Source organism: Anolis sagrei, chromosome 4 (assembly GCF_037176765.1).
Source record: "Anolis sagrei isolate rAnoSag1 chromosome 4, rAnoSag1.mat, whole genome shotgun sequence".
In the NCBI taxonomy this organism is placed as follows: Eukaryota; Metazoa; Chordata; class Lepidosauria; order Squamata; family Dactyloidae; genus Anolis; species Anolis sagrei.
Window position 1 is genome coordinate 81,033,103 of NC_090024.1, and position 27,103 is coordinate 81,060,205.

Here is a 27,103-nt window from a genome sequence, read left to right on the forward strand (position 1 = left end):
GAGAACTTATAAAAAGGTATAGTATTTTGGAACCAAAATATTGCAAAGATACATTCAAAGAGAGACACTGAAGTATTGATTTCTAAAAACAATACACCAATGGGTTTTTTTTTCCTTAAGCCAAGATTCTAACTGCTGCCAACAGGCAAAAAACGACATTACATCAAGAAAAGGACATATTTCCTAACAGGGCATGGAAGGCTCAAGTTGACATGAATCCTGCTAACAAATTAGCTATGTCACATATTAACTGCTTTCATCTCGGAAATACAAGTTAATATACTAGGACAGAAAAAAATAGTGAATAAAATATTTTTGGCTTAGGTGACCCAGGTTCAAAGTATTACTTATTCATAGTGGTTGCAAAATAAGGTGTGGTTAGTATCTCGCCAATGAACATACATTACAAGATTATAGCAAAGGGAAGTTTAAGCAGCATGTGCACACACATCTGGATCTGCAATTTCCAGTGAGTGTAGATCGTTATGCCCCATATATCAGTAAACAGTGGGAACATGAACAGAGATACACTGAAGTATAAGTTTTCACACTGTTATTATTTGATATGATGCATAAACATCTGATTTTTTTTCATATCTGTGACAGGTCCCTGAGACATGCCCCCATAGATATGGTGGGATCACTGTACAAAACCTTTAAACTGGAAATGATCCATCTTGAACATGATGTCTTTCAATTCCGAATAACCATGCATAACCTTGCCTTCCTATTGCACTATCATTTCATTTATATACTTCTCGTTGTTGCCACTGTTGTGTGCTTTCAAGGCGTTCCCAACCTTCAAGTCATTCCCAACCTATGGCAACTTTTTTTCTGGCAAGATTCATTCAGCAGAGGTTTGCTATTGCCTTCCTCTGAGGTTGAGAAAATGTGTTACATATTGTTGCTATACCAGAGTAGCATTAGTTGTAAGGAGTAAGTGGCAGAATTCTTTTTTAAATCTTGGTATGGAGAGCAATATTAGATAGTAAGAAATTCATATTACAGAGAGAGGACACCACCGTTATCTAAGCTGACTATTTGGCATTCACAAACTATTTCACATTGAACCTTTTCCACATAGAGGGATTCAATCTTTGTAGAAAAAAAGGTCCAAAACACGCAATGCTCACGTTTTATTATAAACATACTACTCAGCTGCCCAACCTGTGAGCTGTGGCAAAAGACTGCACTTCATGTTGTAAACAATTAAGAATGCATTTTTGATGAAAAACGGATGTAATCAGACAAACTTCTATGTATATTAAGCCACATGCTGGTGAGCACTTCAAGAACATTAATTTCTCTTAGCATCATTCAAGCAACTCTGGCAATAACAGCTTCAAAAAGCTACCACTGCAGCTCACTTATCCTAAATAGGCTCTTTAAGGTTTAATTTCTTCTAAAAACAAATGTATTCTCCTTAGAAGACAAAACAGCTCTCCACCCATCCTCTTAGTGATTTTTTTATCGTGTCATGATTAATGATTTAAAATTATCAGTGAACAGCACCTTAATTATTTTTTAAAAAGTTATATTATTTATTTCTCAAGATCTTAGGTACAACATGGTTTACAAAATTTAATTATGAGCTCCAATTTAAAAAATATTAAGTCATTGAAACCAGAACACTCTCTATTCTCCCAGTCACCTGCAAATGCAAATAACAGGTTTGCTAAATAATTCTTACAACATTGAAATCAGAGAACTAATTCAATCGCTCCATACAAACTAGAATTGACTCTGGTTTATAGCGACTGCTTAAATTTGGCTGGAACACAGGATTTGGTTGGAACACTTCAGAAAAAACTATGGTTTAATACATCTGGGAGTCTCCTCTACAACTGAGTGCACAAAGAGCAGAGAGAAAATAAAAATGCTTGAACTCATTCCTATTTCAAGAAGCTATAATTCGTTGCATGAAGAAAAGACCAGTAGAGTCACTTGAATATAATGACCCACTTGCTTACTAGCTGAATAGATGCAGCAGTGTGAGATGGCATCAGAATTACAGACCATATCCTCTATGCGCGTCAGGGAAAACACAGCAGAGATGTGTATACTTTTATCTTTCACAATTAAAGATATTAATAATTATCTCTGACAAATATATTCCATTTCAATTTCTAGCTCACCTATCAATTGATTCTCAATGTACCTTCCAGGGAAGAATTCATCCCCAAACCCATTCTCAACCTTGATCCTCTGGCTCTTTGCTCAAAAGAATACATTTGTTCTTAGAGGGAATAAAAAGCTAAAGAGCCTGTTAGAGTAACTGAGCAACAGCAGTAGCTTTTAGAAACTTTTACTGCCAGAGCTGTCTGCATAGTGGTAAGAGAAATTAATGTTCTTCAAGTGCTCACAAGCATGTGGCTTAATACAGATAGAGAGTTGTCTGATTGCATCCATTTTTCATCAATAATGTATTCTCAAGTATCTGAAATATAATTGAGGGGTTTTTTTTGGCTAAAGTTTCAGGCTAAGCAGCTGAGGAGTACGCTTATAACAAAATGAGGGCACAGCATGAATCAGACCCTTTCTTTCTACAAAGATATAATTCCCCTAATTTAAATATGAAATAGCATTACAATGCCAAATTGTTTGGTAACAAAACTTGTGGTGTTATTTTCTTATCTGGGGTAAAGATTTGTTACCTGCTAATATTTTGCCTCCTAATAAGATTATTATTTTTATTTTTTAATAATCTTATACAGTGATATCTTGACTTAAAGAGTTTAATTTGTTCTGTGATCAAGCTCTTAACTCAAAATGCTGCTCTTATGTAAGCAAAACCTGGACCCAGTGACAGCTCTTAACTCAAAGCAGTCTTAAATTGGGACACTTTTAAGTTCCGGTTTCACTCTATCTTATTCCTTACAATTGATATGCTTTAAAAAAAAAAGATGACCACAACATGCTTTGTTTTTAAAGTACAGTCCCACAGCAACTGGTGGTTGGAGGCAAATCTTCAACTTCAACAGCAGTTTCTTCCCTGACCAATGGGGGCCAGGCTGCCATCACATCCTTCCTGAAAGGCACCGGATGCAACCTGCCTAGTGACTTTCCTGCTGATTTGAGAACTATCATAACACTATAACAGAAATGTGTAAATTTGGTAATCAGGATGTTGCAACCCTTATAATCTCTCATGATTGGATCTGCTAGATGAGAACTACAGGAACTGCAATCCATTAACATTTGATGGTCTCCATCCCGCCTTATAAGAACAAAACCCCGGTGAAATTAGAGTGCCCTCCTCCCTCCTGGCCTTCAGGGGAAAAAAACCCTAAAAACATGGTTTTGGGATCAGGCCTTTGGTCAGTATTTGGAACAGTGCAATAAGAGACTATAAATTAACACTGACGACTCAGACTGGCCATGGATTATGACCTGGATTATGTGATTTTAAATTGTTGTTTAATGTAATGTTTTAACTGGTTGGTTTTAACATTTTAATGTGTTGGTTTATTTATCGATAATATGTGTTCATGTGGCGTCAAACTGTTGCCTTTGTAAGGCCACCCTAAGTCCCCTTCCGGGTTGAGAAGGGCAGGATATAAATGCGGTAAACAAATAAATAATAAAGTAAACTAATAATTAGCCTAGTTAACTTAACAGTTTTTGACATTTAAATTCTTTGCCATGTTAACATAGTTTGTTGAAATAATTAAGACTTTTCCTGCATATATTTTCATTGTTTTAAATGGGATGTATAATTCTAGCACTCGTCATCTTTAATGGCATAGCTTTGCTAATTTAATTCACCTCACTAGTTTGACTCCAGATTTTCTCAGAAAATGTGCTTTAAAAATCAAGTCAATGATCTGCTGTTGAAATATCAACCAGCATTTCAATTATTAAATCAAGCTGAACTAACTTGTGATCACTTGATCCCAGCAGATTTCCAACAGCCATTTATCTTGTCCCCACTGGATGCCAGCAGCAAACCAAACACTGCAATTTCTCTTGAGGGTTGAATGACAACTTGATGAACAAATTTATCATCCGTTGTTACCAGAGCAGTATTTATCTTCTTGTCTCAGTCAAAGAAAAAAAGTCCACCATAATTATGCAGTGGCCTTTCCTATAAATTAGAATAACACTGATAGAATGGGACAATATAGTAAGAACATACTGTAATTAGTAAAAGATGACAACCTAAGAACCTAAAATGAAGCCTTTTCAATGACATGTGCACAAAACCCAACCACAAGTTCAAGGAGATTTATTCCCAGGTATTAGAAAATGCTATTGTAGCCTGAATTTCTTGGCCAATTGACATGATTCTAATCCTTATTTATGGAGGTTGTTAGCACACTTCTCAAACAAGATACAAAAAGAGCATGATAAATGTATGCTTTTATATAAAACAGGAAGGACTAAATCTGGAAAATCAAATATTAAACTTTAAATATATTCAAAACTTACCGTTTTGTCTTTTTGTATTTTTCCAACTGTAGCACTTGCATATGTTTGTATCTTTCCAACTCATACTGTCCACAGAGCTTCTCAAGATATAGTAAATGATCTTCCATTTCCTTAAAGTTTGCTTCCAACTGGACTGTGTGTTAAAATATTCAAATATCAGAATCCCTCCTTACTAACGAAAATCTTATTAGTAGTACCTCTATGGTGTTTGGAGAAAATGTATACTGGAGATATATGTTACCAAAAACTATTCCTGAATCTACCAAGAATAAACAAACCTCTCTAGAAATCTCTAGGTTACTCCCACTACCACAACCTAGGATTACCTGATATTGGGTAAGTTTCAAAACATTTTTTGTTTAAAATTGTGTTAGCACGGGTTTTTTCTAGCCACAGCCTCCCAACACAGTTCCCAATGCAATTAAACTTTAAAACAATAAAAGAAAATTCAGTTAATTAAAATTTTGAAAATGTTTAGACTGCAATGGCATATGAGCATATAAACAGTGTAGACCTTTAAAAAGGGAATTAATTAAACACAGTCTGGAATAAGCGGTTTTAAAAGACCTATCTGAAAACTGTTGGGAGGAAACAACACACACGTCTCATCAGATAAACATCTCTATCACTTTCTTGAGAATTTACTGTCAAGTAATCGGGATTCTTCCATGTGGATATTATTTGAAGAACTATCATATGAATAGATATGGGCAAAAGCTATACAATTCCATAGTTGGAGACTGGGATAAAAGAAAATTGAATCTCTCTATCTATTCCTAAATACTTAGGGGCTTGAAGACCACACTCCATGAATGCACTGGAAAAAGTGAATTAAAGTCTGCAAAAGTTCATGTTCAAAGAAATAAGTTCATCTAAAAGATACTATGAAACTTTTCAACTTTACGTTAATAGTGAAACAAACCAACATGACTATCTTTTTTATAAAGTAGCATGCCACCCACCTGCAATATAAGAAAGGGTTAATACCCCTGTGGTTGTTTTGCTATCTGTGCCCTGCTTAGAAGATTTCACTCACTTTCTTTCCCTGTGATAATTGGATGTTGAAAAAAATGTAAACAAGGACTGGTGCCAAAGTTTCAGTGGAAACACCTTTTCCCCATAATAGCTCTTCCAGGATTGAATTTCCCTTCCTAGTGTTAGCTTTCTCTCACTTCCTGTTGTCTCTCACCCATTCTTAACTATGAGTATTTTCATATTAACTACGACTTTGTTTTGACTGGGACAAGGTGATGTGAGGGGTTATAAATTTCACCTCTTCCTTTGAACCAGGATTTCATGATTCCCAGAGGGTTCATTTCTGAGATAAAAAGTCTTACTTTATAAATTTAACAAATACTTATAGGAATGCCTTTTAATACAGAATATAGTTCCAAATGCAATATACCTGTAAAATGCCTGTAAAATGCAAATGCATGTTTAATTGAAAATACAAATTGCAAGGGAGGAAGTTCTGGTTACAAAAAACTAGAATGAGGGGGAAAAAAACCAACTGGGAACTAGCTTGTTGTGAAACAAGGCTATGATCTGCTTTGGGTGAAATTTCAGTTTCTGTGAATACTCCAATTAGCTCTTATGTCTAACTTCCCTATGCATTACCTAGTGAGAGTAATGGCTACGGGTGCCTTTATCAGCCCCAGATGGTACATCACATGCAGTTACCCATACTTTAAGATCCTTCTTAGTATCTATTCTAGATTTCATGACCATCTGAATATGAAGAATCAATTATTTGTTTAAGGAAATGCTTACTCCGGCCATAGTTGCTATTTTATCCTCATCTTATACTCTCTAATGTTACGTAAAATGTCTTCTCAAATTAAGTTGTGAACCACCCTCTCTAGAGCCATTTACAGAAAGACAATGAAAAATTTTAATGAAATTCATTAAAAAGTCCACCACTTACTACAAAAAGGAAAAACCAATAAAGAAGAATTATTCACTGTTCCTTTTGCAAATACATTTTCAAGATAAAATGGAATAATGTAAGGGATTTGGAAATGACAAAATCGAAATGGAAGATGTTCCAATAATTTCTTTCCTCCGCTTATCAAAACTATAGTTTCTGAACAGCAATGCATACATTAGCAGGATATTGTGAAATGCAACCACAATGCAGTCCTACAGTTGTTTCACCAGAAATAAACAATAATTTGTTTCTCAACAAAAAATCAAGATCCATAGGTGGGCAAATACCTTACAGAGGACCAACTAAAATTTCTAACTGTGTAATATATCAAGTTCTCCAGAAGGTGAGGAGGGCTAGCGATACAATCAAATGGTTCCTGGGTAGCAGAAAAGTCCTATGGGCTTCTATAGTTTTAATGGAACTTATTTGCAATAAGTGTGTATGGGATTGCAGCCTTAATCCAGTTTTAAGACATGATCTTGCTGCTTTTAACTGAGAACATAATAAAAAATAGGGCTATAAATAGTGTGTCCACTCCAGATGATGATTTCTGAAAGAGCAGTCACTGTGCACCCCCTAGTGGGCACTCTTACAAATACAGCCACGTTACAAGATAAAGAGTTTTGAACATTGTTTAATCTACCAGGATGTGTACAGTACAACCATCATGTCTAAGCATCACTTTTACTTTTTTTTTAAAAAAAGAAGACTGTTTGACAAACATTAATAAATTTGATTTTAATAACTACACAAATGATTTTCATAATTTCAGACAACAAAGACGCTGAGGCGGTTAAAGATTTCTTAAACCTTGGCTCAGTCATCAAACAAAATTGAGAGTGCAGTCAAATAAATAAGAAGACTAGGACTTGGAAAGACAGCTATAAGGGAACTAGACAAGATCCTAAAATATCAAGTTATATAAACAAATAGTAAAATCCGAATTGTCAATGCTACTGTATTTCCCGTTTCTGTGTATGGGTGTGAAAGCTAGATTGTGAAGAATGCTGATAGGAAAAGGTGTGCTGCTGCAGGAGCCTTGTGCAGATATCATGGACTGCCAAAAAGACAGATAAATAGGCCTGAAAGCCAAGAACATATCATAAGAAGATAAAGACCACATTAACTGTAGATAAATTCAAGGAAGGAAGCCATTACTACAAATTTCAGACCTGAGCAGGGCTATTGAGGATAGGGTTATCTGGAGATCTCTCATTCATAGGATGACACTGACTATAAACTGAACTCAACAACAATTTTACTCCCTTTAAGATTTTAGAGATTTAAACTGGGACACATGTGGCCAAGCAATATCAGAGTGGGTTCAAGATGACAAAAGAGATTTATGGGGAAGAACACATGAGCTACGAGGGGATGCACCAGCTGCCTTTTGCCAAAGGCTACTGGGAAAGGAAAGATTTTTCTCTTCTTCTCCTTTACTTACTGCTTGGTTAATAGTGGTAAAATAGAATGGAACAATATAGCAGGAATGCTATACTTGTGCACTTTCAATTCAGTTGCCTGGAACTGAAATAAGCTAAGGACAGGGGAGACAATGGAAGGATAGAGAAAATGAGATATTCTAAAAGAGGCCTAAAAAGTAAGATAACAGAGAATTAATTAGTGCAATCCCATTCAAATTCTGAGGGTATCAAATTTTAACACCAAAGATAAACTGTATTAATTCTGGCACCATTGAACATCTAATCTCAATTTCCAAACAACACTGTAGCAAACTATCAAGTAGAATGTACAGATCAGGGTTCACTACAGAAACACAGAGATGTAATTCCTACCTTGAAGGCAAGTTACACATCATATGAGGAGAGCTATGATTTCTCTCTCAGTTACTTAAAAAATGAAAGAAGTGAAATGCTATAAAAGTGATAGAAAACAAAGCAGAGACACCACCCACTTCTTGTACAAAGCTGATGTGTAGTCTGAAGAGTAGGGGAATACATGTAGTTTTATGATATTTGTATTTTTTTACACTGCAAATACAGCTTTCAGGGAAAAGGTGCATATTTGGGGAGATCAACCAACGGTCCATGAGTGCAACATTTTGTCTGACCTAAAAACAGGCGATTAAAGGGAATTAACTTCCAAAGAAGCTTAGATTCATGCAACTCCAGATAAAGTAAGTTTGTATTTTAGAACCCCTGTTAAAGTATAGATGTTATTTAATTTCAAAACAAAACGCAATCCATCAGAGAAAAATAACATTTCAGAACACCTACGATGGAGTCCAATTTTGGATCTCCAACTCCCAGAAGCCCCAGGCATATTGTCCAATGGTCAGGAATTCTGGGAGCTGAAGCCCAGAGCACCTGGAGGACCAGAGACTGGACACCACTGATCTTAAACAACCCAAATACATTCTATCATTCAAAGAAAACGGAACACCATACAGCATCATCTAGTAATGTGAAGTTTAGAATATTGCTCTTTCAATATTCCCTTTTTTTTCTCCAGGTTCTCTACCCATTACCGAGATCCTCAGTTTGCCATTGCCACTGAACTATTCTGGGTCAGACACATGTCCAATTATTTTTCCTACTTAAATTTTGTTTTACTCCAAAAACCTTAAGATTCTCCCATACATGCCTGCATAACCCTTTTATTTCCATTGGTTTATTTAGTATTTATTTACAGTATTTATATACTGCCTTTCTCACCCCTGGGGGGACTCAAAGTGGTTCTGGTGCTATTGTGGCTACTATCATACTGGCTCTCACCAGCACAACTGAAAAATCTAATCTGAACGCATGATATGGTTATAGAAAATTATACTTCTCCATACTTGAGTCCATCTACACCAGTGGTGTCACACTTGTCACCCTCCAGGTATTTTGGATTTCAGCTCCCAGCATTTCTAACAATTGGACAAGCTGGCTAGGGCTTCTGGGAGTTGAAGTCCAAACATCTGCAGGGCCACAAATTTTACACCTCTGTGTTTGACACTACTTTAACTACCATGTCTCAATGCTATGAAATCATGGGAGTTGCAATATTACTAGGGCTTTACCTTCTCTGCCGAAGAATACTGGTGCCTCACCAAATTATAAATCCTAGGCAGTTAAAGGGGTGTCAAACTGCATTAATTCTACAATAGAGAAGTACCCTTGGTCATTCTGGTGGAAGACTTCGGTTAGCAGACAGGCGGGTGCACCCCTACTGATTCTCTGGGAATATTCAGTAGCCTTCAGGTGCATTATACTACGCTTCTGTGATGGTTTTCTGAATTATGATTGGGCAAGTACTGTTTTGTGGAAGCACCTTCCCTTTTTGAGTAATTTCCAGAAAACATTCTGTTCCAGTCCACAGCTGAAGGGGTGCCACAGGGTCGCATTGCATACCCCCTCTATGTTTAAATCTACATGAAAATATCCCAGAAACATAGCATAATGACATTTGGGCTGCAAAGTCATCAATATGTTGACATTGCACAGCTCCACTGTAAGGTCCTCTGTTGACTAATTCCAGGATGGCGGAAGATTTAAATCTGTTTCTTGTTGCCTCTACTGCTTCCACAATTTTTGTAAACTGTCTTTAGGAAACATTTCTGAAAGACTAGGTATAACATTTCTGAAACATTTTGATGCATTAAGTTTCAAAATCAAAGTATGGAGACACTTACTTAGGCTAGCTGTTGTGGATTCCAAATCTGCTAAGAAGACTGGAATTTGCTGGAGCTGTTCCTGGAGGTCTAAGAGACTGCTTCTCTTTTTCTCCCAATGAGCAGAGAGCATCACAACTTCGCTGTCCACCAACTGTAATGTTTAACATTAAATATAAAACTAAAATTATGAAATTGGTACTAACAGTTTATACTTTACAATAATCAAGATATCAAAACCTTTAATGTGATTTTATAGCTCTACTTTACAGTAACCAACCACATTTCACGATGACCAAAATGCTAACCACAACTAATTTCAGCTACTGCTTCCATGGGATTTATGCTGAATTATCTTTTTTAATGTGTTATTTATATATAAATTACAGACAAAATACATAGTCACTTTAGAATAAAAACAAAAATATTAACAATAAAAATGTACAATATTTCCACTCTGCAACTCTATGGCATAAATGCACATCTACCCATCATTTCTCCAAAAATGAGTATGTGTCATTTACTTTTATATTTTCAAAGAGATAGCAGTGTTAACCAGCCTACGCCTCAAAAAGAAAAGTGAGTTTCTTTTGTATGCATTTTTGCAGATGACAGGTACCTTCAGATGTCCCTGAAGCCTACTCTTCAAAAGGTAGCTGAAGAAATAGGCTACACCATTCACAAATGTCTCCTGAAGTAAATGGGTTTGTCTTCAGAGTGCCAAAAAACCCTTCTTTTTTCCTTTATCCCCTCTATTTATTTAATGTATTTAAAACCCAAAGAAATGGTTTTAATTACCCCATCTTTATTTTAGTACGGGCATCCATAAACTTTTCGACCAAAACAATCTAATGTTGGCTTGGGACAGGATATGTACATAAACCAGCAATCCTCTTTCCTTCCCAAGAAATCCTCATACAGATTGCTATTTCCTTTCTTAACACTCATAAACATTAGAAGTATTGCCTGGCCTGATGCAATTAAGTTCTAAAATGAAATAAGCATATTAATTTCTGTATGTTTTACCTCTCCAGCTTTTGCACATTCTTTTGCTCCTCTGTGAAGAGATGCCCAATTATCTTCATACCTTTGCAAAGAGAAACAGTAGTAAAATTAGACCTTAAACAGAGCTTACAGCGAAGATGTCAACAAACTCTTATAGCTGTCAACAAACTCGCCTCACCGTATTGAACTGAAGTGCTTACAGTTTACTGCAAAAGAACTCACAACAGTCTATTAAGAAGAACTTGCTTTTGTGACATTTGGAGGAAAATTCTACTTAGAACTGATGCTTTGAAATAAATGAGATCTCTTCAACTAATTTATACCCCACTGATTTTAATATATCTCCTCTAAGTAGAACTAATGTTGGATTAAGACCCTAGTTGCCAAGACTACACTATTAAGACTGTCAATTCTGGGCAGTTTTGCATTTTAAAGAAACCCACAAAACACTCTACAGCGATATGACCTTTTATTTCATTTTGTTTTCAATTCTTCAAAACATATGCAAACAATACATCAAGAAATATATCATTACAGAATTAAAACACAGACCTCCAAGTTGAAATACATTTTAATAAGCGAGATCTTCTTTTCTGTTCTGTTTCCCTTTCCAACCCTCCCACATAGGTCTTTGTCAGCTCCCAAATGTGCTCTTTGAAAAATGCAAAAAATGCACCGGGGGGGGGGGGGGCTACTTACGTTATTCCATTGCAGGCTTGTTATTGTAATATTTGTACCAGGTTCCCACACAAGTATTTTAAACCAGTTGTAAAAATTCTGATTGTGAGCTGTCATTGCATAAGTTACATATTTTTGCTATTGTTTCCCTAGAACCAAGCCCATTTCAGTACATTAAGCTTCAAAATACATTAAAGGCCCTGGGAGAATTCTATTGATTCTTTTGCTTTCTATTTTTGTCTCCAAAGTCTCCCACATTAAGATGCAACTGTTAAGAAACAGACCATGTTGAGAATATTTTCTAAGATTTTTAATCAATGCTTTGTTTTATCTTTAAAAGAGAAGACAGGATGATATGAGAAATGTTGGGACTGGGGATGAGGGACCACATTTTAAAGATGCAATTCCATGAAGGGTTTGTGTATAATACATTATCCAATAAACTTCTGGAGATGCACTGAAAAGGAAGGACTTCTATGTATGAAACTGATGTTTCTTACTTCCATAGTTGTCCAAATTACCTCTTTATTTATATGCATGAAATGAATTATTTCTTAAACTTGAAAGGTAACGAAATAAAATATTTGGAATGGCTATATCATACCAATTTTGCCTGTATTATACCTATTCAATTTTTGGAAAATTTACTTCTTTTATTGCTTGAGATAAATGAGTTTGCTATTTTTTGCCAAGAGGCAAGTCTTTTTGAAATAGATGTGAGCCTGAAAGCCATTTTTGGTAAAATATTCATTTTGATTATGGAGATTGTACCCAACAATAGATTTAGAGATATTCACTCACAAGGATAATGATTTGATGGTGGAAATGTAATGGCTGAAATCTATTGTTACGAAGCCCCTTAAAAAGTTTAAGTTCATTTTAATTTTTCTTCCATACCAAGTTGCTGTTCTGCAGAAAGGGAATTATTTGTATACAATAGGTTCCTTGAACATTTCATAAAAATCATCGGACACTTCATCTAATTCATGGGTTATGGATTGGGTTGTGGTGCAGCTGGTTGGGAGTTAGCTGCATTAAAAATCACTACTGACCAAAAGACCATTTGTCTAGCTTGCTGTCGACCTTTACAGCCCGAAAGACAGTTGCATCTGTCAAGTAGGAAATTTAGGTACCGCTTATGCGGGGAGGCTAATTTAACTAATTTACAATGCCATAAAATTCTCCAGCAGCATGCAAAAGAATGAGAAAGTACTCCATCGATGTCACAAGTGGATGGTGAAGTGACAGCTCCCCTGGTGGCTGGAATTTGAGCGAAAGATATACAAAATTATATCTTAGTCTTCTGGTCATCTCCAGAAACATAAGCAGAATGATAATTCAGTTAGAAATCTGACAGTGAGAACTTAACAAAAAAGTTACCTGCTTAGCAGAACCAATCCAGCAGAAAACTCTGGCAAACACTGTACAGTTCTGTAATAAAAATTATAGAAATACAAGAAAGTGAAGAAATCCTACAGGGTTTCCCAAGTTAATGTTTACAATTACCACTCATAAAACTTCTCTGACTACAGCAGCTATATTTTACAACAATTGCACAGCAAATTAAGATTAAACTTTAACCTACCATGGGAACATGAAAACAGATGGGATTTGTAACAGAAACTGAATATCCCTCATTCAAAACACTTCGGAGCAGGAATGTTTTCAATACTGGATTTTTTAGAATTACAGTATGAGATATCAGAGATGAGACAAAAGTCTAAACACAAAATTCATCTTGTATACATGTTATATACATAGCCAGAAAATAATTTTATGCACAATGTTTTTAATGATTATGTACACGAAGCAAAGTATGGGTAAACTGAACCATCAGAAAGCAATGGTGTTATTATCTCAGATTCACCCCTTATTTGGACAATTTTGGATTTTGGAATATTTTGTGTATATTGATCTATCAGAAAACAAAGGTATTACTATCTCAGCCCACATGTGAATGATTCTGAAGTCTTCTGGATTTCAGAATTCTATATAAAAGATGCTCTACCTGTATATATTTTGGAATGCTATTCATCAGAACAGAATATTATGTGATATTTCATAATGCCACACACAAGGTCACAAAATGTCTCACTATAAAAGTTTTGCTAGAAACAGTATTTCCATAAAATATCAAATAGTACCTCTGTTTACTTATTTTGGCTTCTCTTGATTTGTCACCCAAAGTCTTCAACCTGGAAAAAAAGAAAAGAAATGTGCATGAGTTAGGGGGGGAGAGACAGTTCCATAACAAGAAGGCACTCTTTATTGACATTTAGCCACCACGTGTTACTAAAGCTACAAATGTAAGTAGGAAAATCCCAACCATTTCTTCTTTCTTCCATTTATCGTTTCTCTCCTGTTTTTTTCATCAGCTCCTGTTTCATTTAACAGCTTGAGAAATTAATCAGGAATAAACCATAATTTCAGGTTTAGATGTTAGAAGATATAATGAGTTCATCTTGTGAACTGTTTCTGGTAAACAAACCACGGCCTTAGCAAAGGTGAATTCAAACATTGCAAGACAGATTTCACTAAAACATATCAGAACTCAATTTTAAGTTTTGAACATATAGAATGTGTAACAAGGACTTTCGGAAAATTCTTCAAATGTTAGAACACAACAGGTGAACATCTGAAAAGGAATTTCTCACTAATTTGGGTCCAAAGAATTTAAGAATGCAAAGGTCAAAGCAGCACTTAGAGAGTAAACACTCACAATACTAGTGTAACATGATCCCACCCAGCCACTCCAGCAGGTTCATTCTGCACTAACTGAAATCTGCCGGTCATACACAATGAAAACCACACAGAACACATTATAGTAGTCCAACCAGGAAGTCTGAATCATGCTGGATAAATTGCCCTGGCAAAAAAGGTTTTATATAGTGAAGCAATCAAAGATAGTTAGAAGTTATTCATGTGGGCCTCAGGGGCTTTGCTGCATCAATGAAAACCCCTAAAGTACATACTTGTTCAGGTAAGGATTGGGTATGCAATCCCAGCTACAGAAAACCTACACAGACAATTCCTGAATATAACAATGGCTTTTTGGAAGTGAAAAAGCATCAAAACTTGTATATAGCACAATGAAAGACTGAGGGAATCCTGTGGTACACACCTATCTTGTATTTCACTTTTGTTTCTTAGATCAATGTACAGGTAATTCAAAGTGTTTTGCTTCTTGCCTGCATAGAGAGATCATTCTGTCCTTCTTCCCAAACTGTTATTACTGGCACCCTTTTGTTTAAGAAGGTAGTATTATGAGGCTTCTCTGCCTCAAGATGCCTTACACATAGACATGAGAGTCACCATTCTTCTGCCAAAATGAGGTAACTTTCTTTTTGTATATCTACTCTTTTATCTGAGATGTTTTACCTGTAACAATAAAAGTAAGTTTTTACCTTGTCAAACTTTACCTCGGCATCCTAAATAATTTATCTCCTGTTTCTTACCATAAGCTCATATATAGCACTAGCTACGTTGTATGCTACTCTGTTATAGATACTGTACCAAACATTCCTACAAGGCCTACCCACAAAAACCACTGTCATATCAAGTTTCAACCTTAAGTAGCACCTTTTTGAGTCTGCCAAAATGTTTAACTGTGATTATTTAAAATATACATTATATAGAGGTTACTTTGGTTTTAAATTGGTTTGCTGCCCTGGAATGTTTTAGGATAAAGAGTATACACAAACCATGGTATTATAATGAAATCCGTAATTCCCATACCTGAAGCCACTCAAATGTAATATCAGTGAACTACAACCATTTCTAGAGAATAACGCAGATCTTACGCAATTTCTGGGAGGCAGGCCTTTATTATTCTACACCAGGCATGGGCAAACTTTGGCCCTCCAGGTGTTTTGGACTTCAACTCCCATAATTCCTAATGGCTTCAGGTCTTTTCCCACAATTCCTAACAGTTCCTAACAGCCTCAGGGAAAGGAAGGGGCCTGAGGCTGTTAGGAATTGTGGGAGTTGAAGGCCAAAGTTTGCCCATGCCTGGTCTACATTCAGTCTCCTCATCTGAAACAACTGCTCAGTTACAACAGCATACATAACATAGATGGTAAAAACTGGCACAAACACAGATGCCCTATTTGTTCCCCACTTCTAATTCTGGGAGCAAGATTATAGTGGTCAATAACATCATTCAAAACATCAGAGGCACATTTACCAGCTCTTTCTCCATTCTATGCCAGCAATGTCCCTACATTCTATATTGGGCAAACAGGACAGTTTCGATCCAAGAGGATGACTAGACATAAATCTGACATATGAAAAGACAGTACCCAAAAACTGTTGAATTCCCTTACCGAGATATACAAGAGTCCTCATTACTGCACATATAACAAAAGCACTTTTCTGAGAATACGTTTTGAACCTGGAAAACTAACTTTTATTTATTGCTTTCACACATCAACACTAATAGACCACTGAAAAGATCTGAAAGACTAGTTTCACTTTATAGTAGTCCTTTGAAAATTTGGGGCAAGTTTAGATTTTGCATTTTTCTAGAACCTGTTACTTTCTCTACCACTCCCACAACTGTGTAAACGTGCTTTGTAAATGAGCATTTATTATCACTCTGTACTGCACCTAAAGAAGATTTATACCCACAAAGGCTAAAGCGAAAATTTAAAAAATCAGTTAGTCTTAAAAGTACTGCCACTTTCCTTTTTCTCTCCCCCCCCCCCTTTCTTTTTCAACTAAGACATCCCACTGCTCATTGCAAAACACAGCGTGAAGATCAGGAAATGCAAGGCCCAACTGCACTATCCATTTGCAGTTCAACCTGACGACAAAGTGTTGGACTGCAGTCCCAGATAACTATTATTAAAGATACTGACTCCATTTGTGGGAAAAAGTAACAATCACAAACTACACAGCTGATCTAATTAATAATCTACAAATAACTGGCAACAATTAACCCTAACATATAGCCATAAAGATACCCTCATTTGGATTAGTAAAGCATTTAGAGTTGACTTCTATTAAGAGAGAGGACCTGTGAAGAAATGGCAAAAAATAAACTATTATTAAACTAAAAAAAAACCTTTTTGGAATTTTCAATTTTTCTCTGCTGAGATTCAATTTACCAGCATCCGTTCACTTTCATAAACTAAACATAGCAGTGTAGCTCTTCTTCTCTCACAAAACTGCCATCAATACATGTGGGTTTTTTATTTATTTATTTTTTGTGGTAGACACAAGACAGCAGCAATTGTAGGAACGGGTGAGATCATGCAGTTATTCTGGTCCAGCACAGGTACTCATCTACAATCTACAATCATATTACATTCTGCTTTGTGCTGAAAACGTTTACTATTTTCTATTAACGGAATGTCACTCTGTACCAATTGTCACTTGTATTTGACAGCACAGGAAGACTATCTCACTAACTGTGTATGTCAGTTCATGTGTGTGTGTGTGTGTGTGTGTGTGTAAGTATTCAGTTTATATAAATTTGCCAAATCCACAAGCAGAAAGATATTACATATATTAGAAACCAACACTTTCTCGTTACTTTATTTTGATTTTCTAAAAAAATACCGGTATTTTGAAGTTACAAATCTGATTTACCTCTTAGTATCATAACAAGATGGTAGTGTTAGTATGAGTACATATCAATATGACATGTTACAACAACAATTCTCCATTGGTGCATTATCCCAAAAGACCATATGGGCCAAATAGTCTTTAAAACAAATACCAATAAGGCAACAAATATTACTGGCTTTGTTTGTGAACGCAGTCAAGCTAGCTTTAGTGAGGCAAAACCAGAAAAATAAAATGAATACATTTGAGTCTATGTATTACTGAGAACAAGGTCAACCAACAGAGAGAGCATGGTGTAGTGGTCTGAATCTGGACAACAATTCTGGAGAATGGGGTTAGAATCCCCACTCAGGACACTGAAACTCAGTGTGACCTTGAGCAAGTCACAATTACTCAGCCTGAGGCAACAACAAACCTCCTAAATGAATCTTGCCAATAAAATCCCATGATAGGGTGGCCATAGGGTTGCCATCAATCAGAAACTATTTCATGGCACACAGCAACAAGGTAGAGCATTGAGAACAGATTTCCCCATTATTCTCATAAATAAATTAGGACAACTAGATTCCACTTTCACTTTTGAATGACAAAAGAAAGTTGAAGCACACTTGTAAATAACAACTTTATGTAACTATGGGAATGGCTTTGACACGCATTAAAATTGACAATCTTACCATGAGGCACTAAACTCTTTCGCATCACTTTAAACGTAACCATCAAATCATACAAGCTGCACTTTGGAAGATACAATACAGAAAAACTATTCCTAACGTTGGATTAGGAACCATAACTTTAGAACAGTCTTTAAAATAGAAGGAACAAGGAAAAATGAATACTTAAACTGAGGCTCCCATTCTGACGTGGAGGGAGGGGGGGAATGAAGCTACATTGTAGATATTCTCAGATGGAATTAGCTAATAACATTTAACAAAAAGGCTCAAACTTCTGTGTACACAAATGACCTGCAAATAGTTGGGTTCTTTCTCTCACAGAAGATGCCCCAACATGAAGTGGCAAGCCTAAAGGTGAATAACAATTTGGGAAGACAGAACCTGGGAGTGACTATTATGAACAATTAAGTAATTCACTCAGAATTGCCAAACGGGATTCTCGCAAAATGCCAACCTCTTTAAAAAGATGCACATACAAATATTTCCCTAAGCTAAAGGAAAGATATTCCAGAGCCCAAACTCCACTACATTAACAAGCCAAAGCAACATCTTTTTCACCAAATCTCACCCCAACTGGCACTTCTTCCAGCTCTGCTTGGTCTCCAGTATGATTATTCAGTAAGTTTCATATGGGTGCAACAGCGGAGCTCAATCCTTCCTGTGGGTCCTATAGTGCCTATTATGGGGTTGGTTACTTACCAATCCTCAATGGGGTTTACTACCATTAAGCCTACAAAGGACTGCAGCCTTCATCTTCCAGACGCCACTTGGCTCCTCCGGCAGATTGAAGCAGTCTGTGCTTTTTTTATCCACTTCCTACGCAGCAACAAAATACAGGGAGAGGTTTTGATATCCCTTATTTGAAATGCTCCGTAACTGTCCAAATTTGGAGGCTGAAGTTGTGACACTTTGCTTCCTGATGTGCACCAACTTGGCTTCATGCACAAAATCCTTCCAAAACGGTGTGTGTAAGCCCACGTATACTAGCTACACACACAAGAGTGCATGTGGAACATAAACGCATTTTGTGTTTAGATTCCAAAATAAAGTATGACCCAAAAGTCTTCACACAAAGGAAAAAAAGAAACACACACACACACATATAATATTTTCACAGTGCACACATGTTTAGAAAGAGGTGGTCAAAACGTAATAATGTAATTAACAAATATTTTGTAAATAAAGATACATTTAGCTGCCATCTCCCATTTTCGCTACATATGACGACTTTTGGGACACCCTGTATTATGCATTCAAGCAATCCCCAAGTTACAAACATCTGACTTACAGACAACTCTTAGTTAAGAACAGGGGTGAGACAACAGGAAGTGAGAGGAAATTACTCCTAGGAAGGGAAATTCACTCCTGAAAGAGTTATTATCATGGGGAAAAGGTGTCTACACTGAAGTTTTGTCACCCATCCTTGTTTCCACAAGCAGCCATTTTTTTTCAAAATCCAATTATCACAGGCATTTCAGGTTATAGCAAATAGCCCAAACCCTGCCAATGTCCTCCCCAAACACTACAGCCCACTACCCAAGGAACGCTTTCATTCAGGGACAATTTCATCCTAGATTTTACATGTTTCGTCCAGCACAAACACCCCAGTATTTCTTACTCTCTCCATTTGAATTGAATTTGCATGATCCCACCCACTGCCTCTTCCTTAAGCCTTTCCTACCCTTTTCAACTCTGTCTGCACAATAATAGAGCAGAATTGAGCAGCAACCAAACACACTGGAGGAGTTTGGGGGATTGCCTCCACATGATGGAAGTTGTAGTTCACCCTGCATCAAGTCAGAGCGCTGTGGCCCTCACTGACAATGGACCTGGGCCACATTTGGTACACAGAACCGCAATGGGGGGATTTATAGCAGTTGTAGGTACTGGTGTTTATAATTCATCTGCAATCAACGAGCACTCTGGACCCCACAACCATGGCCCTGGATCTAACTTTGCACACAGAACCCCCATGACAAAAAAAAACATATTCCAAAATCCAAGGGGAGGAAAATAGACCTTTGTAAAATGTTTGAACAGTTGCTGTAGAATCATAAAGAGTTGGAAGGGACCCCAAGGGCCATCCAGTCTAACCCCATTCAGGCAGGCAGGGGAAAAAGCGCACTCTATGTGGGGCTGCAACGCACTCTACATGGGGCTGTCTTTGAAGACTGTCCGGGAGCTTCAACTTGTCCAACGGTAGGCAGCCAGGTTGCTCATCAGAGCAGCATACAGGGAGCACACCACTCCTCTGTTAAGCCAGCTCCACTGGTTGCTTCCGAGCACAATTCAAAGTGCTGGTTTTAACCTTTAAAGCCCTAAACCAGTGGTCCAAAACTTTTTAAACAGAGGGCCAGGTCACAGTCCCTCAAACTATTGGAGGGCCGGATTATAAATTGAAAAAAAACCCCATGAATTCCTATGCATGCTGCACATATCTTATTTGTAGTGTAAAAAACACTTTAAAACAATACAATAATTAAAATGAGAAACAATGTTAACAAATATAAACTTATTAGTATTTCAATGGGAAATGTGGGCCTGCTTTTGGCTGATGAGATAGGACTGTTGTTGTTGTGTGCTTTCAAGTCATTTCAGACTTATGTTGACCCTGAGTGAGAGCCAGGTAAATGACCTTGGAGGGCCGCATCCGGCCCCCAGGCCTTAATTTGAGGACCCCTGGGTTAAACGGTTCTGGCCCAGACTACCTGTCCGAACGTATCTCCTGCTATGAACCATCACGAAGCTTAAGATCTTCAGGAGAGGCCCTGCTCTCGATCCCACCACCAGCGCAAACGTGGTTGGTGGGGACGAGAGACAGGGCCTTCTCGGTAGTGGCCCCCCGTCTGTTGAACTCTCTCCCCAGGGACATCAGGTTAGCCACCTCCCTCCTGTCCTTTAGAAGAAAATTGAAGACTTGGCTTTGGGACCAGGCGTTCAATTAGTGGGTAGCAGCAATTGGAACGAAGAACTGGATACTGCAACATTGATTTAATAATAATATTAATAATATTAATAATAATAATAATAAACAACTTTATTTATACCCCACCACCATCTCCCCTAACAGGAATTCGGGGCGGCTTACATGAGGCCAAGCCCAAACAGCAAATTAATCCCCAGACTTGGATTTGGTTTTAACTGGCATGACTAGTTTACTGTTTTAATGAAGTGTTTTAATGTAATTGTTTATCTATATATATAAAAATGCTCTGTGCATAATGAGTACCTTAAAAACAAAAGAACCAATGAACGAAATCACACCAAATTTGGCAACAAAATGTCTCACAACACAAGGAGTAACCATCACTCAAAAATTATGATTTTGTCATTTGGGAGTTGTAGTTGCTGGGATTTATAGTTCACCTACAATCAAAGAGCATTCTGAACCCCACGAACGTCAGAATCAGGGCAAACTTCCCACACAGAACCCCCGTGACCAACAGAAAATACTTAAGGCCATCCAATCCAACCCCCTTCATCAGGGCAAGAAAACGTAATCAAAGTCCTCCTGTCAAAGAGCCATCCAGCCATAGATAGATAGATATGATTCACACACAGAGAGATATAGTATCATAGTATATAGTTTCATAGATTTGAAAGAAGGACAATTATATGTCGCATGTTCCAGAGTAGGCAAACCAGACAATCTCCACATCAACACTGACACAGAAACCACAAGGAATACTGTTTACCCACAAGCATACATATACATATATTAGAAACCATTACTTTATTTTCCAGATCACCAGACTGGGCCACAGCAACGCGTGGCAAGGGACGGCTAGTTATTTATATGTTGATAGCATCGTATGGAGCTTATGTGAGGCCGCCCTGAGTCCCGTCTTGGGGGGAAAAGGGAGGGGTAAAAGTATATGAAATAAATAAATAACAGCACACTCAAAGCAACCCCGACAGATGGCCACGCAGCCTCTGTTTAAAAGCCTCCAAAGAAGGCGCCTCCCCCGCACTCCCAGGCGGCGAGTTCCACCGTTGAGCAGTCCTTCCAGGTGTGGAAGTTCCTCCTCGTGTTCTGAGGGCTCTGCCTTCCTCTGAGGCTGAGAGAGTGGGGGGTGTGTATCTTTATTTCACACTAGCTTGGGGACCCGGCTAATAAACAGCCTACTAAACCGCCCCTTTTGGGTTAGTTAGCGGGGTCTCCCGAGGGGAGAGGATTCCCTCGCGAGGGAGGGAGACACGAATAACTCCTTCCACGCGGAGGCGGCCGTGTGTGACTCACCCCGAGGTCAAATCCTGCTGGACGCTCAGGAGGCGCTCGCGCAGGCTCTCGAACATCGCGGCCCCGGCGCGCGCCAAGGCTGACTCGCAGCAGCGGCAACAACAAGCACCTCCACCTCCTGGAAGACTCAAGAGTTCACTGCCGCAGCCTCAAGAAGAAGCACGAGACACAGGCGAAGGGGCGGGGCTTAAAGACATACACACATACACAAAAAAAAAAAAACGACCCTGCGCGCGCGCCGCGAAGAAGAGGCGGGAGGGGGCAGCCCTAACCCTCGGCAATTGCTTTCACGCGCCTGACGCCTGTCACCCGGCGCCCCGCCCATCCGGCTCGGCCAATCGGATCCAAGAATCGGCAGGAACCTAGACATAATCAAAAACAAATAGAGAATAACCAAGATAGGGATCTTCCGAGTTTGCTCTCAACTACACCAACGAATGCCCTCCGTACGTTTTGCACTTCAACTCCCAGAAGCCTCAGCAGTTTTCTCCAATGAACAGGGATTCTGGGAGCTGAAGTCCAACATCACTAGGAGACTATTTATTTATTTATTTACAATATTTGGATACCGCTTTCCTCACCCCAAGGGGGACTCAAAGCGGTTTACATATAAGTAATGGCAAAATCCAATGCCAGTACAAACAATTACAATTATACACTACAGTAAGACTTTAAAACAATACATCCATAAGCAATAAAACAATCATTAAAACCATAAAACAGTCTCGTCTGTCCAATCACAGTTCCAGTCATTGTCTTCCCGAAATGCTGCATACGTTTACTTCTACTGCCCGAAGGCCTGGTCCCAGAACCATGATTTTAATTTTTTTCTAAAAGCCACGAGGAAGGGAGCGGATCTTACCTCATTTGGGAGTGTGTTCCATAGGCGGGGGGCCACAGCCGAGAAGGCCCTGTCTCCCGTCCCCACCAGGCACATCTGTGCTGTTGAAGGGAGTGAGAGCAGGGCGTCCCCGGATGATCTTAGATTACGTGGCAGGACATAGGGGTGGATGCGTTCGGACAAATAAGCTGGGCCAGAACCTTATAGAAGAGTTTCTGGTTAAAGTCGTTCTCAACCTGTAGGTCCCCAGATGTTTTGGCTGTCAACTTTCAGAAATCCTAACAGCGGATTTGGTTTGTGTGTGTGTGTGTGTGTGAAACTTGAGAAACTTGAGAAACTGCAAGTCGTGTCTGGTGTGAGAGAATTGGCCGTCTGCAAGGAGGGAAGGATATTAGAGGCTAAGATGAAGTATTTTGACACATCATGAGAAAACAGGAAAGCTTAGAGAAGACAATGATGCTGAGGAAAATGGAAGGAAAAAGGAAGAGGGGCCGACCAAGGCCAAGATGGATGAATAATAATAATAATAATATAATAACTTTATTTTTATACCCCACCAACCATCTCCCCTAGGGGACTTGGGGCGGCTTACAAGGGACAAGCCCAAAATTACAATTAAAAACACACAAGTAAAACACTTTAAACCAATTAAAACATCAGATAAAATAAATACAACACAATTGAAAGCAATATAAAAACAATATGGCTGAAAGAAACAAAGCTGGATGGCATCCTTGAAGTGACTGGCTTGACTTTGAAGGAGCTGGGGGTGGTGACGGTCGACAGGGAGCTCTGGCGTGGGCTGGTCCATGAGGTCACGAAGAGTCAGAAGCGACTGAACGAATGAACAACAACAACAAAGGTCGTTGCCCAGGGGATGCCCGGATGTTTTGACCATCCTTGTGGGAGGCTTCTCTCATGTCTCCACATGGGGAGATGGATCTGACAAAGGGAGCTCATCCGCACTCTCCCCGGATTCAAACCTATGACCTGCCAGCACAAGGGTTTAACCCATTGTGCCACCACTGGTAAACTGACTGGGATTCCTGGGAGTTGTAGGCCAAAACACCTGGGGACCAACAGGTTGAGAACCACTGATCGTGTTACCCAGCCAGTTTTAAGCATGCATTTTAAACTCGTGTCCTGTGTTTTAATCTCTACCCTATTTAATGTGTATTTTATAGAAATACAGTTTGATATGTATCTTTTTGGAGCCCCCAATGGCACAGGGGGTTAAACCGCTGAGCTGCTGAACTTGCTGATGGAAAGGTCGGCAGTTCGAATCTGGGGAGGGGTGAGCTCCCACTGTTAGCCCCAGCTTCTGCCAACCTAGCAGTTTGAAAACATGCAAATGTGAGTAGGTCAATAGGTACCACTCCGGTGGGAAGGTAACAACGCTGCATGCAGTCATGCCGGCCACATGACCTTGGAGGCGTCTACGGACGACATAGGCTCTTTGGCTTAGAAATGGAGATGAGCACCACTGCCCAGAGTAGGACACGACTAGACTTAATGTCAAGGGGACACCTTTACCTTTTACTTATGTATATTTCATAAGATTACATTTTAATATGCGTGTTTATAGAATTTTTGCAATGTGTTGTCAAAGGCTTTTATGACCGGAATAATAATAATAATACTTTATTTCTATCCCACCCTCTCTCCCCAGGGGCCTCAGAGCGACTTACAACATAAAACGGCAAACATTCAATGCTGCAAAGTGCAGGAAAACAATAAACAATCATAAACAATCATAAACAGTTGAGAATATATTCAACTGCAAACAGGGGTGGCTCAACCCATTACGCAAAGTAAGCATTCGCAGCATAGTTGATTTTGCCCAGGGGCACTCTTGAGGCGCTCTTGGGGGAAAATAGACCTTGACATATGCGAGTTGTATAGTTCACCTACAATCAAAGAGCATTCTGAACTCCACCAATGATGGAATTGAACCAAATATGGCACACAGAACTCCCATGATGAATAGAAAATATATATCAGTGATTGGTGGGGTGATACTGTTTGCTTACTGTTGAAAATTACCTAGGGCTACCTCTGACTGCAAATATCAAATAATAATAGAATCACTAGGTTGCTGTGAGTTAACACCTCCCAAAGGATTCCTCCGGGCACAACAGCCAGGCTACCTCTATGCAAATACTCTCAAATTGACTTTGCAGCTGCAAGTCTACTCAATGCTAATCAAGCTTGCTAATTGCAACATTCCCATTTGCTTTAAACAGACAAGGGTTCTTTCTCCCACCCCAGACATTCCACAGGTATAAATAATTGTCTCACCTCTAACAGAGCGCTGAACATGCTTGCGAAACATCAGAAGAGAATGCTACTGGAATATGACCATACAGCCCGAAAAACTCACAGCAACCCAAGTTTTGCAATGTTTGTTTTGACAGTGCTGTGAACCGCCTTGAGCCCCAAGGAGAGGCAGGTAAGAAATAAAATTATTATTATTCTCATTAAGTTGGGGGGAAATGTGTGGTTTTTTGGACACCTCAGCTTCCAGAAGTCTCAGCTGCCTTGATCAATAGTCAGGGATTCCTGGAGTCCAAGCAGCTGGCAGACCAGAGTTTGGGAATCACTGATATACAGTGTAAGATTGTTGCAGTCTGACACTTCGCTGCCTTTAAATTGCATAAATGCAGAACTTATTGACTGAAGACACATTCTGGGTCTAAATTTGGGAGAAAAGGGAGCTTTTGAAAAGTAGCACCATGGTAGTTTTGCTTCTCTACAAAATCCTAAGTCTATGAATTGGTGTAGGGAAATTCCTGCCTTGTCATGCGCACAATCTCTCAATGACTTCAGAAGAAGGGCTTCCTCTAATTGCCTCGCAAAGATTCCCTTACTGGAAATGCTTGGGAACAGAAGTATTTTTGTTTTCAATTTTTTTTTCAATATGTGCATATGCATAATAGGATATCTTGAAACTGGAAACCAAAGTCTAAACACGACATTCATGTTATGGTTCCGACACACTTTGTATACTCAGCCTACATAAAAGTGTATACAATTTGTTAAAATTTTGTGCATGAAAATAGTCTGAATGCATTGAACCATTAGAACACAAAGAAGCCACTACGCCAGCCACCCATAGGGACAATTTTGGAATATTTCAGGTTTTGAATTTCCAGACAAGGGATGCTCAACCTGTATTGGAATGAGGGGAAAACACAATAAACAGAAGCTATTATGCACACATTATTCAAAGGTTAAGGAACATTGGTGCATTACTGATAACATTTTTCCTATATTACTGCAATTAGCTAATATAAACATCATTTTTCACATGAAGTTTGTCTTCTCTTTGATATTTAAATGCAAAGTCTAATTTGCCCTGCCAATGAGTTTTTCAGAGATCCTTCTTGGTATCTAAGTAACAGAGATAAACCAGTCAAGATGACCAGTTTAAAGGCCTCATCTCTACTGCCATTATATTGATGGTGGTGGTGTTTTATTTATTTATATCCTGACTCAGAGGTCAGTGTAAACTAGTGGTTCTCAACCTGTGGGTTCCCAGATGTTTTGGTCTACAACTCCCAGAAATCCCAGCCAGTTTACCAGCTGTTAGGATTTCTGGAAGTTGAAGGCCAAAACATCTGGGGACGCACAGGTTGAGAACTACTGGTGTAAACTCCTACAATTCACCTAAACTGCATTGAACTACATTACATGAGTCTGTACTGACCATATAATGCTGTTTCAAACTGCATTATAAAGCAATGTAGATTGTGCTTAGTCTTTCTTATATTGTTGTGATAGGATGAGATACAGTACAATGATAGTTTTGGCCTTTCCCATTGCTGATTGTGATCTTCTCCCTCATAATTACTTTTCACAATTCAGACAAAACAGAGGGCTTGCCATCAAGGGTCCTCATTTGGGGATGGGGGTGTGTCAATCAGTTCTGGATGGGGTTACACTTCCCCTGAAATACTGTGCTCGCTGCTTGGGAATAATCCTGGATCTGTCTCTCCAAATGTCAGCCCAGGTAGATGCGATAGTCAGGAGTGCTTTCTATCAGCTTTGTCTGATACACCAGCTGTACCCCTTCCTAGATTTGGAAGACCTTAAGATGGTAGTGCACGCACTCGTAACCTCAGGGTTGGACTCC

At 38.6% G+C, this 27,103-nt stretch overlaps 1 protein-coding gene across 2 annotated transcripts in view; it reads right to left on the reverse strand.

Moving 5' to 3' along the window:
- DTNBP1 (dystrobrevin binding protein 1) overlaps window positions 1-22,343 on the reverse strand; it is a 61,326-nt gene extending 38,983 nt beyond the window's left edge. The window contains exons 1-6 of one of the 2 annotated variants that reach the window (XM_060774863.2): window positions 22,131-22,343; window positions 13,799-13,849; window positions 13,035-13,085; window positions 10,998-11,058; window positions 9,993-10,125; window positions 4,429-4,561 (exon numbers count right to left, since the gene is read on the reverse strand). In XM_060774863.2, the coding sequence (XP_060630846.1) occupies window positions 4,429-4,561; window positions 9,993-10,125; window positions 10,998-11,058; window positions 13,035-13,085; window positions 13,799-13,849; window positions 22,131-22,186 (485 nt within the window). In that variant the 5' untranslated portion in view covers window positions 22,187-22,343. Of the gene's footprint in view, window positions 1-4,428; window positions 4,562-9,992; window positions 10,126-10,997; window positions 11,059-13,034; window positions 13,086-13,798; window positions 13,850-18,589; window positions 18,609-22,130 lie in introns of those variants that run through there. The other variant, XM_067467503.1, reaches the window with a different exon arrangement.
- Window positions 22,344-27,103: the final 4,760 nt, after the last annotated feature.